This window comes from Thermobia domestica, chromosome 8 (assembly GCF_964235325.1).
Source record: "Thermobia domestica chromosome 8, izTheDome1.hap1.1, whole genome shotgun sequence".
NCBI classification, from domain to species: Eukaryota; Metazoa; Arthropoda; class Insecta; order Zygentoma; family Lepismatidae; genus Thermobia; species Thermobia domestica.
Genome location: NC_137461.1, coordinates 290,695,903 through 290,713,657, shown reverse-complemented (window position 1 = coordinate 290,713,657; position 17,755 = coordinate 290,695,903). Strand labels below are relative to the sequence as shown.

At 34.6% G+C, this 17,755-nt stretch overlaps 1 protein-coding gene across 1 annotated transcript in view; it reads left to right on the top strand.

Moving 5' to 3' along the window:
* The window catches only part of LOC145693710 (ATP-binding cassette sub-family C member 4-like), a 116,545-nt gene that overhangs the window by 64,810 nt on the left and 33,980 nt on the right, over positions 1-17,755 (top strand). Inside the window, exons 8-9 of the mRNA XM_081769994.1 lie at positions 7,445-7,690; positions 12,951-13,114. Coding sequence (XP_081626120.1) covers positions 7,445-7,690; positions 12,951-13,114 — 410 coding nt within the window. The remainder of the gene's footprint in view (positions 1-7,444; positions 7,691-12,950; positions 13,115-17,755) is intronic.

Here is a 17,755-nt window from a genome sequence, read left to right as displayed (position 1 = left end):
GAACGACATTTGAATTATGTATCGAGCTATTGTCCTGTTGCAAATATAATATGCCGAACGTGCTTCATGTGACATCACATAACAACGCGGAGTTTCCTCTCATTGCTGTAGACGATATCGTACGCCCTCTGCTGGGTGTTTCGTGACGGAAAAAGTGCTTTTAAGCAGTTCATGGCGACCGCTTTGAAATCAAATGTAAAGTAGATAAGGTTCGGACCTGGGATGTTTTCATTTTTAGCCTTGACGGCACAATGTAGGGGAGGGGAAGGGGGGACTATGTAAAAAAATAAAAATAAAAATGCTGTCATGGTGACTACATCACGCTTAAACCACCGAACTGATCTTAATCAAATTATCAACATAGATGAGGTTCGGACCTGGGGTGGTTTTTATCATATCCCTTTGATGGTAGAACGTAGGGTAGGAGGAGGGGAGGGGAGATATCTATAAAAATGATAAAACTTAACAACTCTTGAACCACCTAACCGATCTCGATCTAATTTTCAACATAGACGACGTTCGGGCCTAGAAACTTTTGTTTTAAAATTTTCACTTTGACGGTAGAACATAGGAGAGGATAAGAGAATGGGAGATTAATATATAAAAATAAATAGAACAACTCTTGAACCATCCAACAGATTTCGATCAAATTTTCAACGTACATGACATTCGGGCCTCGGATAATTTTTGTCATACCGTGCCCCCAAAATGGAGAGGGGAGAGAGATACATAAAATCATCGAAAATGACCAATATCAAAGAGTGCTTTAGTAATAGTAAAACCATAACATATTACTATTTTTCTTTAATTTAGCCCAGCAAAATCGGGGTGCGACTTAGATTCGAGGACGTCTTAAGATCGAGTAGTTATCGGGAAATAATTAAAGATATTAACGTGTTATTGAATTACTTTGCTAATAATAATAATAATAATAATAATAATAATAATAATAATAATAATAACTATTATTATTATTATTATTATTATTATTATTATTTTAAATATTATTGAAGATTTGATCATTCAAATATTGAAAGATCAAAATATTCAAATACCTTAAGACAATTAAACGTGTGTCATCGCCGACTAATGATCACCAAAAATTCTAAATTTAAACAAAATATTCACACATGGTTCCGACTTGAGAACCTCCAGATTATTAGCTAGCGCCTCGAGCACAGATCCACGCTCTATATGCGCTAAATGGTATGTTTTAGTATGTTTAAATTAGATTTCCTTGCCTCCAGTTACAAAATTCTAAGTTAGTATTTTTCGTTCTTTCACAATTGCTTTCGATGTTTTTTAATCATATAAGTCAATAATCTTTGGCATAGTTTATATTAATAACGTGGTTGTTCTTAAACCTTTCGTTCGCTATTTGGTTTCTTCTCCACACCAAACTACAGATATGATACGTTTAATTCTCATACTTGTCATTTGGTTTCAAAGCAGTCACCATTATCTGGTAAAGCAATTTTGTTCGCCACGATTCATGAGTTTTGTAACAAAACACGTCAAGAAATGAGTTAAATGAAGGCTGCAAGAGTTTATATCAAAGTTGAGTATTGTGAGCTAGTGACAAGCATGTAATAACGTCTCGTATTTGAAAATAATGTTAGCTACTTTTAATTCACGAACTGGTATTAGATTTAATTCAAGCTTAAAGAATTGGAATGAACAAACTCAGTGTAGCTTAAAGAAACAAAACGTAAGAAGAACGGACGAGATTCGAACCCTGGACCACCAGTACAAAAATCCTGTTCACTAACCCCTCACCTAACAAGCCATCAACTTCATAAGTTTTAAATTTGCAATCAAATGATACCATTATACGTTTGTGCAATCAATGTTTTGCTGTTTCCCTCTTCAAGAACGTAACATGTTTACGACGATCCGTTTCGTTTTCCATTAGAGCTTCTAGAGAGATGATTTGTGTTTGAGTATAGGATCTTTTGTTTCCTTTAACCGATAGTTCTAGCAAATACAACTCAATTGAAACAGCTGTAAAAAAAAAAGAAAAAAAACTAGTACTGTCTTAGAAAGTATTCCTAAAAGGGAGAAACTCCATCGTGCACCCTGAACAGTGACGGGAGTGCGTTGAGCGAGGCCAACAGCAAAATGGGGTCCATTGTAGTTTCATAACTCCACTTTGAAGGGTTTTAAATAATTTCACACTTTTTCCTCAATGTCTAAAATGTAACTACTTAGCCTTAGATGAAAAGGAAGTTGTGAAGGAGCTATAGACTGTGAAGTCTACCGAAAAGATTTATCACATCCTTGCAGCAACTATTTGCAGCAACTATTTCCAGCAAAAGGGAATAAGTACATCAGACCTAAGTTTTCAGAAACGCTAAAAAACCTTCCCGAGGCGTATTTGTATTTGTTTCAACACGTGTATAACTGATTAATTGTAGCAAAAGAACTGACAAACTCTAAGACAAGAAGAAGAATCTTGTATTGTAGCACTGCAATTGGTGTGAAAAGCTTAAAAGTGGAAAAAATATTTTTATGTACTTATTCCCTTTTTCCAATCAGTGGTTCAATTATGAGCCTATATTTTTGAGGTGTTAAAAATAATAATAAGAAGAAGAAAACTTATTAACTGGTAGGTTACGCTGTACTCTTAATTGAGTATATGGAATAATGGAACGTGGGGTTATACAGAGGATTTTGGATTTCTGTTGGCGATCAATTAATCTTTACCCTAGTAGGGAATACTGGTTGGTCCGGATTTCGAACAGTAATGAAGATCATGATTGATTGAAATTTCAACTTAGAATGAAATAAATAAAAATCTAATCTTATACAACTCTCATTGATAGTAGTGTTTCGTATTTGTTTAGACGCCTATTCTCTTATAACTTTACCTATGGTGCATGGAGTTGCTGGTTAGATCCCAGCTCGCGCTGAATGAACTTTATTATGGACAAACACCGTGTGCATGAGTTTTCTCGGGTTTCTCCAGTTTCCTCCCACTTTCTTCATTAAACGATTTCATTCGTTTCTCACCATCACTGTCTCCATTAGCGTAGTCGGCATAACGTGGGACGTACAACTTACATATTTCGTTTCGTTTTTCTTTTATAACTGTATATCACTTTTCCTGTGACGAGAGCATCATCTAAGCGAGTATTCAGTGAATTAAACCACTATATTCATAGCACAATAGTAAAGAATGAAGTTTAGCTCTTTGGCAATCTCCAGCATGGACAGCAAAAAAAAAAGCCAATACATTGATATTGAAACAGTAGTTAACGAATTCCTCTGCGAAAAAGATCACCCATACTGTTGTGTTTCAGATGATAATTTATAATTATACTTAGTTGGTTGAAATTTCTCCATAGTTGTGAGGGCGAGATACTAAAAAAATCCCTACCAAGAGGTGAAGGTGACATGTAAAAGTAGTCAAATACGAACGAAATTAGTGTCGAATTCATATGCAAAGATGAAAAGTGACACTGTGGATGCTGCGTAAGTCCAAAATAAGCCTTGGTTGGCTTCGAGTTGACAATGGGAGGGTGACAGGAATAAAGAATCGAAAATATCCTATATTTGTGTCGAATGGATAGTTTTCGGGATCACTGACATAAAAGGTGATACTTCAGATGTGTATATGTCCAAGGTTGGCCATATTGAAATGGGGTCATGGGGAGAACCAGTAAATACTTCAGAACAGTTCCTTTTTGGTGCGTTTCAAGACACTGAGAGTGAAAAGTGATAATGCACAAATCACATTCTGAATTATCGGAGATATGACTTCTGGGGAAGTGTCGTTGCTCCAGGGAGGCATTACTAACTGATCACTCCCTAAAATCGTCACTGTTTTGCAGGGCCGTAGACAGAAATTTATTTCAGCGATCGAAAGCTTGACAGGAATTTATTTCAGCGATTGAGGGCATATTTTACTAAAATGTCTATCATCCAGGGGCGGATCCAGGATGATTGTTTGGGAGGGGCGGTCGTTCGAAGTCAAATCAAGGTAAGAGCGGATTGCAAAAAAAAAAAGAAAGAAAGAAAAAAAGAAAAGAAAAGAAAGAAACAAATTTAGAAAAGGAGAAGTAGCTCTTCTGCAGAATTAACTTTCTTAAGAAAGTAAGGCCTATTTACTTAGGTTTTAATTTACGTTTATAATACAAAGATGAAAAATACTTAGGATATGTTTTATTTTTAAAATAAAAAGTATAAAAAGTTCCCTATTCTGGGGGATGCGATCACCCCAAACACACTCCTCTGGATCCGCCCCTGCTATCACCATCTATAAAATTAGATATATATACAAATAAAAAAAGTAGTGATTTCGTGGGGGTAAAAGCTCTGGATTGCCAAGGCCTGCATCCTGTGTATGTCCCTGCTGCTCTGAATTGTCAAAAGCTCCTCTTCAAAGGTAAGACATAAAATGTAAATAATAAACGTGTAACACAAAATACAATATAAATAGAAAATATGTTATAATTAAGAAATAGAAAATAATTATAAAATAAAGTTGAAGGACAATTTAAAAAAAATCAATAATACTTGAAAGTAAAATATACTTTATAAACAATTTTGCATTTATGCAGGGCCACAAACAAGTGAGGAGTGCCATGTAAATTTAGTAACAAATATAATATTGGAAAAATTTTCGAATTAAACTAGCTGGGACTATATTACTTCAAAATTGAACTTGTGCAATATACAGTATGAGCGTAACTCAAATAAAATAATCAATAAGAATGGTCTTGATTGGAAGCTCGGACCATCCACGTAAAAGTAACTTACATTAACCATTCACCTAACAGACAATGACGCACAGGGCTTGGCACTACTTTATCAGATGGTTCTATCAAATGTAACTTAATTAAAACAATAGTAACAAATTTTAAAGCTTTAAAAAGTGTTCTGAAGAAGAGGAAGTTCATTTTGCACATTGTAACTAAGTTACAAGAGGTTTACGTCCTATCTGAACGGCGCATCCACCGAGTCAACTTTATATCCCCTTAAGGTAGCTTTCAACGCAGCTAAGGGAAACGTATGTGAATCAGTAATAGAATTCTCCGTAGCAGAATGGATAAAGTCATGGTTCGATAACACAAGGTTCGTGGTTCGAAACCCGTCGCCGAAACCAAATTTTTTAAAATCTTAATTCATCTGTTCTGAAGATCTTTCTCTCCTTTCGTAATCATCTGATGCTCTAAAAAGAGTTCTCCACATTAATTCGACAACTGCCTAATGTCATCCTCGCAGTTCGAAAACTTCCCTTCTTATCTTTCACAAAATCAGAATTTTCGTCATAATACGAATGCTGTCCCATCATTTTTTCTCCAATTCTAAATCTGTGTATACAGATCATCCCTCTCTGTCTCCATACTTGAATCCCTATCTCTCTCTCTCTCTCAATGTCACCCAGGAAGTCATATGGCTTAAGATCAAACCTTCGACTCTTGAAACCAAATGTAAGCTCTTTAGCAATGTGCTATCGTAACTCTATAGGTTTGTTGTTAAAACCAGTGTGTTTTAGACTTTATTCGGGGGGGGGGGGGGGGGGGGAGAGGAAGAAATTCTCCGGCGACATAAGATTTTCACTTTTTATTAGTGTATTACTATACATTTGATCAAAAAATACGTATTTATGAAGCTCAAGAGAGGGGGAATTACACCCTCCTGTCCTGCCCAAATGACGCCCCTGAAACATTTGTTTGCACTTACTGAAAAGAAATTAAATGAATCATTGAATAAAACTCGTTTCTGTCCGTAGATATTTTAGAGCTCTTGGCAATTTCCATAGATTTCTTAGGGAGCATCTTACTAGCTTGCACTCTTTAAAGAAAGAAAAGAATGAAACTAAAGATATTTATGAAGCTCTGGGAAGATTGTGTGACTTTCCTTTAATTTAGGCTCTTAAAAATATTTCAGAACAAACGAATGGAAAAGACTGTTTTAAAGCTATAACGTTGTAAACTTGATTCCTGTTTCTTTTTCAGCTGAATGGAAAGAGTGTACTACGTCACACACACTGCTTTAGACAAGGAGAGGTGGAGGACGGGGAGGAGTTGGAATAAATACTAGAAGCAACTAATCGATTGATACATGTATTGCGGAATGCATAAGAAAACTGGGCAAGAGTTTGTTATTCATTTGGACTTAGAATTTTTGTAACAAATTTTATGCGGCGGACTGTACAAGTTCATTTCTCTGGCCCAGGAATCGAAATTTGACAATGTTAGTTTTTCCTAAATTCATAGTTAATTTATTTATGTTTAACCAACTAATGATTTGAGCCTTTCTGCTTCATTTACTGAGTCTCCACTGACAAGAACATGTATGTCATCAGCATACAATGTTGACTTCACACAGCCTAGACTGTTAACCAAATCATTAATATATACAACAAAAAAAGAGGTCCCAATATGGATCCTTGTGGTACTCCTTTTGTTACTTTCATTAAAGATGATTTAAACATTTTTCTTCTGCCATTTACCTCTTTACAGATGCCAATAGTTTGACTACCTTCAGATAAATAGATTTTATCCAATTGTTTGCCACACCTCTGATGCCATAAGAATGCAATTTTTCTAGCAAAATACCATGGTCTATAGAATCGAACACCTTAGATAAATCAACAAAAATACCAATTACATGCTTTCCTTTATTTACCGGAATATCCATTGCTACATCAGAGATGAAATTAAAGATTGTAGTGTTGGTTGTGGCTTTGAAACCCGTGTTGACTTGTGGATATTATATTATTTAAAAGGAAAAACAGGAGTTGAAGCCTTTGTGCTTTGAGTGACCCATATAAGTTCTTATCATAAATTCTTGTGTAATATACAGGGTGTTACAAAAATTTGTCACGATATTTTGGGAGTAGATTCCCCACATCAAGATAAGAAAAAAATATGTATAAAGACCCGTGCTCAAAAGTGCATAGTTTCGTAGTTATAGGGTGCCAAAAACGTGAAAGAAATGAACTTTAAAAGTCCATAGTTCCACTATTATAGGACCGATCGTAATCAGGTCAAGACATCACTGAGGTACTAGTATGTCAACTATCCAAATAGCCATCTTTCAGAACCTTTGGTACTTGCACACTCATTTTTAGAGAGACTGTTTGGGAGTACTTGATCACTCTCCACCTACCTCTCTAAATATTGGTATGCAAGTACTGGAACATTCTTAAACATGAATATTTGGATAGTTCACATACCAGTTCCTCAGTGATGTCTTGATCCGATTACGATGGGTCCAATGAACTTTTAAAGTTCACTTATTTCACGTTTTCGGCACCCTATAACTCCGAAACTATCCACTTTTGAGCACAGGTTTATATGTTTTTTTTTTTTTGTTTTTTTTTTAATTTTGATATGAGGAAGTGAAGTTATGCTCAAGTTCTATAACTAAGTTTTAGTTCTCATTTCACACTCAATTACCATTCCGCTTAATACTTTTCTGCTTTATATGATTGTAGATTGGGATAGTTGGCCGATCCGGAGCTGGCAAATCATCGTTAATGAAGGCTCTGTTTCGCTTGATTGAAGTAGATGGCGCTGTTATTATTGATGGCGTAGACATTAAAAACGTGGGACTCTACGATCTACGAAGAAGAATTTCGATAATCCCTCAGGAGCCAATATTGTTTACTGGAAACCTACGAAAGAATTTAGATCCACATAATGAATATTCAGATGAAACACTACTCAACGCATTAAATCAGGTAAACTAATCACAGTAAAAGGCTTCATTCTATATTATTGATGTCATATTTAACTACGTATATATTGTGTTCTTGTATTTCTAACTAGGTTTCTTATCATATCTCGTATTGTGTGCTGGAATCGGGAATCTGGGTTATTTTTTATCATGACATTTTTGTGACAGACCCTGACCCCAGCCCAATGGATTTCTGCGCATTTCAAATGTTAAAACGATGTCTACAATATCGCTACCCCCGTATCCTGCCCTATAAAAAAAAAAAAAAAAAAAAAAAAAAAAAAAAAAAAAAAAAAAACCCTGCAGGGAGGAATAGTTGGCGTTATGCCTGTGCTCCAACATTGTTTGTTTCAGTCGAAATTTGGATGTCGAGCGATAGTTTATAATGCTGATGGTCCGATACGTTAGGGTAAGTACATTGTGAAAACCGGTTGGATATAACCGAATCAGCTTTAAAATAAGCATTGCAAGCAAATAAACAATTAAGGAATTCATTGTAAATTTGCGAAAGAATAATCTAAATTCTTACTTGGTTTAGGAATTCCTGAGTCAGTTTATTATCTCCAAACTTTTGAGTCAATATATATGTTGTTTATATTGTTGCAAAACTAACTTTAATAAAATTGAATTAAAATATTTAGAATTGTGCTTATATAAAAACTTAAAGTAGATCTGCAAAAGGGGTTGTTGCATGAGAAATGGAACCATGTTCTAATAAATTTACAACTTGATTAAGAGCTAATATCAATTACCCGCTTCGCTGGGTTAAATTAAAAAAAATAGTAATATATTTCGTTAGTCAGTCACTTTTTACTATTACTAAAGCGCTCTTTGATATTGATCATTTTCGATGATTTTTATGTATCTTCCCCTCCCTTTTCCCCAAGTTACGGGGCTGAATTTGGAATTATACGGCATCAGAAGTGTCACTATTCATCTCAATGACCCCAAAAACTATAGATTCAGCACTAATATCTGTCATTTTCTATAATTTTTAAATGGCCCTCCCCCTCCCTTAATTATCACCATCAAAATGATATGACAAAAGCCATCTCAGATTCGAACTTCATCTAGGTTGAAAATGTTATCGAGAGAGGTCCAGTGGTTCAAGAGTTATTAAGTTTTATTTATTTTTATATATTTACCCTCCCCCTCCCCCTCCCCTAAGTTCTACCGTCAGAGTCAAATGATTAAAAAAAATATCTCAGGCCCGAACCTTATCTATGTTAAAAATTTGATCGAGATTCATCGTTAGGTTCATGAGTTATTAAGTTTTATTTACTTTTTTAACTCGTCCCTTCCCTTCCCCTACGTTGTACCGTCAAAGTGAAATAACAAAAACCATACAAGGCTTTAACTTCATCTATGTTGAAAATTTGATCGGGATCGGTTGGGTGGTTTAAGAGTAAAGAAGTCACAAAAACAGTCACTTTTTTTTTTTTACATTTAGTCCCTCTTCCCCTCCCCCTACGTTGCACCGTCAAAGTTAAATGATAAAAATTATCCCAGGCCCGAACGTCATCTATGTTGAAAATTTGATGGAGATGGGTTAGGTGGCTCAAGAGTTAAGTTTTATTTATTTTTATATATAAATCTCCCCTTCCCTTTCCACTGCCCTAGGTTATACCGTCAAAGTGAAAATATAAGAAAAAACTTTCTAGGCAGGAACGTCATCTATGTTGAAAAATTGATTGAGTTCGGTCGGGTGGTTTAAGACTTATTAAATTTTATTTATTTTTAGATAGTTCTTCCCAACCCCTAAGTTCTACCTTCAAAGTGATGTAATAAAACCACCCCAGGTCTGAAATTTGATTAAGATTGGTTGGGTGGCTTAAGCGTGATAAAGTCACAAAGATAGTCGCATTTATTTTTTTAACATATATCTCCCCTCTTCCCCTCCCCTATGTTGCACCGTAAAAGTGAAATGATGAAAACATCCCTGATCCGAATCTTATCTATGTTGTAAGTTTGATCGAGATCGGTCGGATGGTTTATGAGTTATTAAGTTTTATTCATTTTCACATATTTTCCCTCCTCCCTTCCCCTTTCCGTAAGATCTATCATCAAAATGAAATTACAGAACCTTCCCCGGTTCGAACCTCATTTATGTTGATAATGTCTAGTAAATTTTATAAGGATATAAAAATTATAAAATAAAAGACAAATTCTAATCAAAGTATATACAATTTCATAAAGAATATCGTTACAGTTTCGACAAAGTATCTTTGCCTTCATCATACATGATACATTATAATATACAATTTCTAAGACTACAACTTGTGTATCTCAGAAAATGAGAGGAAGTCGTATATATGAACCAATAAAATCCCTCCTTTCATTTTTAACAATTTTTAATTGATTACATATTTGATTACACATTGATTATAGTGAAAGTTTTTCATTAGAATAACACGGGTGGGCCAATTAAAAGGTTAAGCTTTCAAGAGAATTTTTTTTCATTAGAATAACACAGGTGGGCCAATTAAAAGGTTAAGCTTTCAAGTGAAAGTTTTTCATTAGAATAACACAGGTGAGCCAATTAAAAGGTTAAGCTTTCAAGTGAAAGTTTTTCATTAGAATAACACAGATGGACCAATTAAAAGGTTAAGCTTTCAAGTGAAAGTTTTTCATTAGAATAACACAGGTGGGCCAATTAAAAGGTTAAGCTTTCAAGTGAAAGTTTTTCATTAGAATAACACAGATGGACCAATTAAAAGGTTAAGCTTTCAAGTGAAAGTTTTTCATTAGAATAACACAGGTGGGCTAATTAAAAGGTTAAGCTTTCAAGTGAAAGTTTTTCATTAGAATAACACAGGTGGGCCAATTAAAAGGTTAAGCTTTCAAGTGAAAGTTGCGAATATATAATCATTTAAAAATTGTTAAAAATGAAAGGATGGATCTTATTGGTACCTACATATGACCTCCTCTCATTTTTTCTAGATATATAAGCTACAGTCTTAGAGATTGTATTTTATAATGTGTCTGATGAAGGCAAAGATACTTTGCCGAAACTGTAACGGTATTATTTATTAGATAATATATGCTTTGGTCAGAATTTGTCTTTATTTTATACATGAAGTTCCAAAGCTGAAATGAAACGTATTCATATAAAAGCTCGTTTATCTATTAAGTATGCTTTGATAATACAATGTATTTTTCAAATTATATTACATTTCATCACATAAAATATCTATTTTTTTATTTTTTATTTTTTAACTTCTTACTTAATTGCTTTCTCGTTTACACTCTCGATTCTTTTGTAATTGATTTGAAAAAAATATCATAGATTTAGGCCCAAAACCAGGAAGAAACTAATTCTGAAATTCCAAAAGTAAACATGAGTTTTGAAGCTTGTAATTATACGCAAGAGGCAAGATATTACGAAAAAATTCCTCGTATTAGGCTACTTGTTCTAGAAAATGTGTAACCAAATTTTCAGTCATTCTTAGGACCTTTCATCACTTATCTATATACAATATATGTAGGATAAGAAAGTGATAAATTGTTTATAGTTAAGAAAATATTGTAACAAAGACCTTATTAAATATAGAAATCTATCTGTACTCTATCTCTTCAGAACCTTAATTCCAAAGATTAATTTCTGTGAACTTGTGAAGATTTCTTTCAACGTTGTATGCTCTTCGGAAGAAATTTGCGGGATATTTAATTTAGTTAAAAACGGAAAACTCTTGTTTCAAATTTATAGTTTTTTCTTAGTGGTAGTAGAATATAAAAAGCGAAGGGTGGGGCCGCGGTGGCTCAGTGGTAGAGCGTTCACCTCTGGTACATGGGGTCCTTGGTCCGATCCCAATTCACGTCATGTGAACTTAGTGGTGGACAAACATCGTGTGCGTGGGTTTTCTCGAGATTCTCCTGTTTCCTCCCACTTTCCACCATTTCATTCATTTCTCATCGTCACCGTCTTCTTTAGCCTAGTCGGCGTAACCATGGGACGTAAAACTTAAAGATTTCATTTTCATTTGAAAGAGCGAAGGGCGTTCTTATTCCCTTTCTCAGCAGTGAATTTGATTTAATGATCAATATTGTTCAGTTAACCTAGGAAAAGTCGAATTATTTTGTCTTCTTAATATAACAACAAGCTATTATCAACAAATGTAGCTCCAGTATATTAGTTTCTTGAAAATAATTACTTCAACATTTTTTTTTTGTAACAATACTTGTAAGTAAGATGATACTGTGCACATCCGTTACAGAAAAAGCTTAAATAAAGCGAGTATTTTCTTAAAGTTTTTCAATCCTTATTATCATTTCAAGTGCGTGTATGTCTAGCCCAAAAAAAGAGCTTATTCAGAGTGTTTCAAAACAATACTGGCAACGTTTAGGAGAAAATTCCTGACATCAAGATAAGACAAAAAGTATAGACCAACCTGGGTGCACATATGCTTCTTTTCGAAGTTATAGGCTGCCGAAAACATGAAAAAAAAATGAACTTTGAAGGTCCATAGCTCCATTACTATGGAACCTACCATAGCCGGGTCAAGACTTCACTCAGGAACTAGTGTGGACCCTATCCAAATATCCATGTTTCAGAATCCTGCAGTACTTCAGAATCCTGCAGTACTGCAGTATTTTTGGATAGTGTACATATTAGTTCCTTGACCCGACTACGGTAGATCCCATAGTATTGGAGCTATGGAGCTTTAAAGTTCATTTTTTCATATTTTCGGCAGCCCATAACTCCGAAATGACGGATTTCTGTACCCAGGTTATTCTCTACTTTTTGTCTTATCTTGGTTTCAGGAATCACCTCTCAAACGTTGTCGGTGTTGTTTTGAAACACCTTGCATATATATTTGCGAATGGTGACTATGAAGTTGCCAGAAAGCAGCAAAAAGTTTTGGAAAAGTCCTTTTCCTCTTGGATATACAGAGTAAGGTAGTTTATCTCCAATATAGTTTGTATGTGTATATTCTTGTTTAACAAGAGAAATTGACTCATGTTAAAATAATTAGTTAAATTCACGACTTGCTGTGCCCTGCTATAATTTTCCTAAATGGTTTCTGCAAATTCTCCTGCCACCATCAGAAGTTAAACTACTTTAATGTACTGATGAAGGCAAGAGCATCTGCTGAAACCGTTTAGTAAATTTATAGCAGTATGCCGTAAGTGATAAACTCAAACAATTGTTTCTATATAGTTACTCCTGAAACAATCAAAAAGTATTTAATATTATATCTAGACAACATTTCACAAATTAGTATATATAAATGGTATTCTATTTATGATCGCTCATCTGCTTGCAGATAGGATATGAGGATGCTGACCCTGAAGTTCTTGAAACGGAAGTTGCTGAAGGAGGGAACAACTTCAGCCTTGGAGAGAAGCAATTGATCTGTCTCGCTCGAGCTATTGTCAGAAACAACAGGATTTTGATTTGTGATGAAGCCACAGCGAGCATTGACCCTGAGTTAGTTTTTTCAGATCTAGCGTAGAGTTGATTTATCATTAGGAGCAACCAGTTATTCTGTCTCTCTCTCTCTCTCTCTCTATACATACATACATATATATATATATATATATACAGATATAAAATAGACTCATAGCTTTCAAGTCTCATATGACTCATCAACAGATTGTAGATTGGATAGAAAGAACAAACAAAAAATCTAGAGTTCCGGTCTCGTGCTACTGTCAGACATACTGAATTATACGTCATAAAATATAATGTAACCTGGTTAACGTGCAGTAGAAGTTCAAGACAGGAAAGAAAGCACTAGAAAATGAACAACTCGAAGAAATAAAAATACTACAGATAAATGTGTGTTATTCTTCAATCATTTTGCTGGGCTAGTAAACACCCGAACGTTGCCCACCGGACTTACAAATCTATGCTTTCAATGTATCTTTCAACTTGTGATTTGGTTTAAGGAGATGAATTGTATTCAGTCATAGTCAGAACAGTACCAATTACATTCTAGATATTGTAACAGTTTGTCCTCTGACTTACTTCTAGTACCTATATTGGCTTCAAGTTAGTTTTGAGTTTGAGCCTCTGGGGGAGAATTGTGGTTACAATTTCACTGTTTCCTACTCGTAGTTAGGAATACTAAAAATTTATACATGCAACCCAATATGACAGCGATACACCTTCAACCATACAAACAAAGTTTAAAAAAATATAGTACCTGGACAAAGAATTTGACTTTTTTTTTAAAAAAAAAAAAAAAAAGAAAAGAAAAAAAGAAAGAAAGCAGTTCATCAAATTTTCCATAAGACTTACAGGTTATAACTTCAAATAATAATAATTAAAAGAATATTTAACGTATTTTTTACGAAATGCCCTTTTAATCGTGGTTTACTTTCATGTTTTTACTGTTTACACTTTTCCACACTATTGACACTATTCGAAGGGGAAAAAGGAGGGATAGGAGCACTAAGGGATTATCTTTCGGCGAAGATGATGTAGATGAGATTTCTTCTACAATCCATAATATTCACGAGATACTATTTTCTTCTGAATTCACAGTGCATCATAATTAAACAACTATTATATTATAATGCAATCTTAGCATGAAGTTTTCGGTGTACACAATGTTCCACAGAAGAGGATAACTTGTCGATGTTTCTTCTTCTCATTATAAATGCACACTGTTAGTTAACAGGTGATTTCTTAGGGTGGCTGATGCGTTATTCCTTCAACGGGAATATTCCCGAAGGGTTGACAGTAGTTTGTTTAAATACTCTAGATGAACAAATGTAATCGTGTATATAAAACATGTATGAAACCCTGCTTTAAACAAAATATTTAATTCCAGCAATATTGATCTCTTATCAGAGAACTACGTATCGTGAGACGATTACTGATTTTAGTTTCTCAGACACGTTGGCGTCAGCAACACATAAACTTGGGGGGGGGGGGCAGACTACCGAAGGGGCTAACATGTATACAATACCCCTAGGAAAGCGAGTCCTACTCCGCAAAGTTAAAAAAAATAGTCTTCCCACATTGCATTTTAAAGCATTTTTGACTTAAAAAAGCAAACAAAAACTTTATTTTTTTAAATTTTTACCTTTAATATTCTAGCTTTTGAAAAATGCGGTACTAAAAAAAACATACACACGTTACAGTTTATTTGCTTATTCAAACAATAAAATTCAATCTTGTTTTACAATTTTAGTTAAACTTAAATAACACCAAGTGTATATCAAAAACAAAATAATTATAAAAGGTAGTGTGAAGTGAATACTCAAAGTTTTGAAAACAGGTTTTAGGCCTACAAGCCTAGAATTGATGCAAATGAGCCTCAACAATGTATAGTTAAAAAATTATTTGAAAATTATGGTTTTTTTTTTTTTTTTTTTTTTTTTAGCTAAACTAAACTAGCTTTGCGGCTCACTATCTAAATAAAAGTTCGTTACTTTACAGTTTACTTCACCTTCACCTTCATAGGGCCAAAAAACTGCCTGCCTTTTTTCACAATTGAAAACAAAGTTTTGTGCCACTTCTTTTCTATCCACTTTGCCTAATATTGTTTTTTGAATGTAGCAAACTCATACTGGTTGAGCATCTTTTGGGTCGTAGTTGACATAAGATACTTAAAATATTGAGGGGGGGTCGGAAACCGTTTTACAAATATTGGGGGCCACGTCCCCTGTGTCCCCGATGGGATTGACGGCCGTGCTCAAGCATATAAAATGTTGCTAACTAACTAAATGAAGATGTCAAAAAAATAACAACTGAATATTCATAAATATCATACATATAAGAGTGTTTTAGTCAGGGGCGGATCCAGGGGGCGATCGGGGCGATTGCCCCCCCCCCCCAGAAGAGGAAACTTTCTTATATTATATATATAAATAAAGCCCATCCCAAAGTTTAGAGCCCTTAAAAGTAGCAGCATGACAACCCACCGCACCCCCCCCCCCCGGAAGTCGGTCCTGGATCCGCCCCTGGTTTTAGTTCAAAGAAAATTGTGATCAGCAATAGTGTCGACTGGTGCTGGTCTGCCTTGGTTACGCCTCGTGCGATACCAAAAAAAAAAAAAAAAAAAATGAATGAAAAGATGCTTCGTTCTGTTGGTTACGACGACTAAATGGAATTGGTTTCTCAACCATGTTCACCAACATACAGTTTTTTTTTTTCCTTGCACATAAAAAATACAATAAAATGGATTTTTCTTTAAGTTGCCATGTATAGTCAGGAACAAAATAACATATAAAACCGAAAAGCGGTTATAATATAAAACTGTATGTTCTGGAGTTATGCTCGAAACCGAATCACGGGTTTGAACCCCGGTACCCTTACAATACAAATACGAATTCCCTGTTTACTGTCTGTCACCTTGTATAACTGATAGAAACTAGGATAGGGATCAGTAAGAAGAATAGAAGACGAACAAGTGAGAAAAGTCGAACAATCAAAATATATATAAATAATAAATACAAGAGAAAAATCTACATCAAGATCAATCTCGGTATTTCAGTGTGACCGATTTTCTCGTTACGACGGTACTGATGCTTGAAGGAGCTGAAGCTGTTCCTTATTGGCTGCCAGCATGAACCATGCATTTGGTTCTGTACGTCTCCCTCCCCCTCTCAGCTCTTGGCGTTTGAAAGCAAACTCACGCGAAATGAAATGAAATCTTTAAGTTGCTCGTCCCACGATTATGCCGGCTTAGCTAAAGGAGACGGCGATGATGAGAGAAATGAATGAAATGGTGGAATGAAGAAAGTGGGAGGAAACGGGAGAACCCCGAGGAAACCCATGCACACGGTGTTTGTCCACCACAAAGCTCACTTGCCATGAGCTCGGATCAAACCAAGGAGCCAATGCACCAGAGGTGAAAGCTGTATAGTTCAGGTCTATACTTTATGTAATTAATTTACCATTGGTGTTTTGGGATAGTTCGACTGTTCATTCGTGATATTTCAATATTTTCATTTAATTTTTATATTCATTATTATTATTATTACATAATACTTCGTCTTTGTCAGTTTTGTGTTGTTTTTGCTCACATATAACTGAATACGAAGAAATAAGTTGACATGGACAAGAATTTTCCGCAATCAGCTTTAAAAGTTATTTTTAGACAAGAATAAAAAATTGGCATATACATTGATATCCTCAAATGGTTATCAAAGAGAATTATTTAAAGTTCGCTGAATAACAATGATGTAAATTGGCGTGTCATCAAATGTTATTGAAAAATATAATCATTTTCAACTATAACATGGTCAATGTTCAAAGTCCTCTTTATTTAAGAACAAAAAATATCAGATTTGCGTTTAACAATTTGACAATGTTTTTGCATCAATAGATAATTTTCTGAACTATGACAGGTCAAAATTTAACACTCGTTTCGTATAGGTTATAAATTGTGCCGAAGAAGAGAATGAACGGGATAATCTTTGCAGCAAGTATTGAGATTATATTTGTGATAACATGGTTTATAGCGTAAAATTAAACACCAATGTGCTTTGCAATTTTTGACAAATTTATTTTCGATAGAACAAGCATTTTTTTACATGTTTCTTTTTTAACTAATATAAAAGTAATGAAATTAGATTTTTAGTGTGACTTTTTACGGTTACGCTTTGTACTCTAAAGGAAACTGATGATGTTTGCAAGTGAATAGTAATGAAACAATTGATGAAATAAAGACAGTGGGAGGAAATGGAAGAACCCGAAGAAATCCATAAACATAGTGCTGTTCACCAGAAGATCATATGTTCTGAGATTGTATCTGTAACCTTTTCCAGCCGAGGAAAACTACACTACCAGTGAATCACTGTGTCCCACAATTAACAAATATAACAACTGGAGTAAAATAATTAGCGCACAGAACACATTTTAAATTTGTTACACTTCTTGCTTGTGACTTTCTTACTGCATGCTTTTAATTTCAATCCATCGAAAGCTTTCGATTTTTTGGGGATCTTCGTCAGTATCATCTTTAGTATAAATGTTTGTTCTTATGGGTAGGAAATTTAAATCATTTAGTAATATGAATAGATCACCCCCCACCCTCCGCTGGTCTAGTGACTTACGCCTTTAGCGTTTGTGATCCCAAGTTCAATTTTCTGTGGAAGAGCAACAGTGGCAACGCCA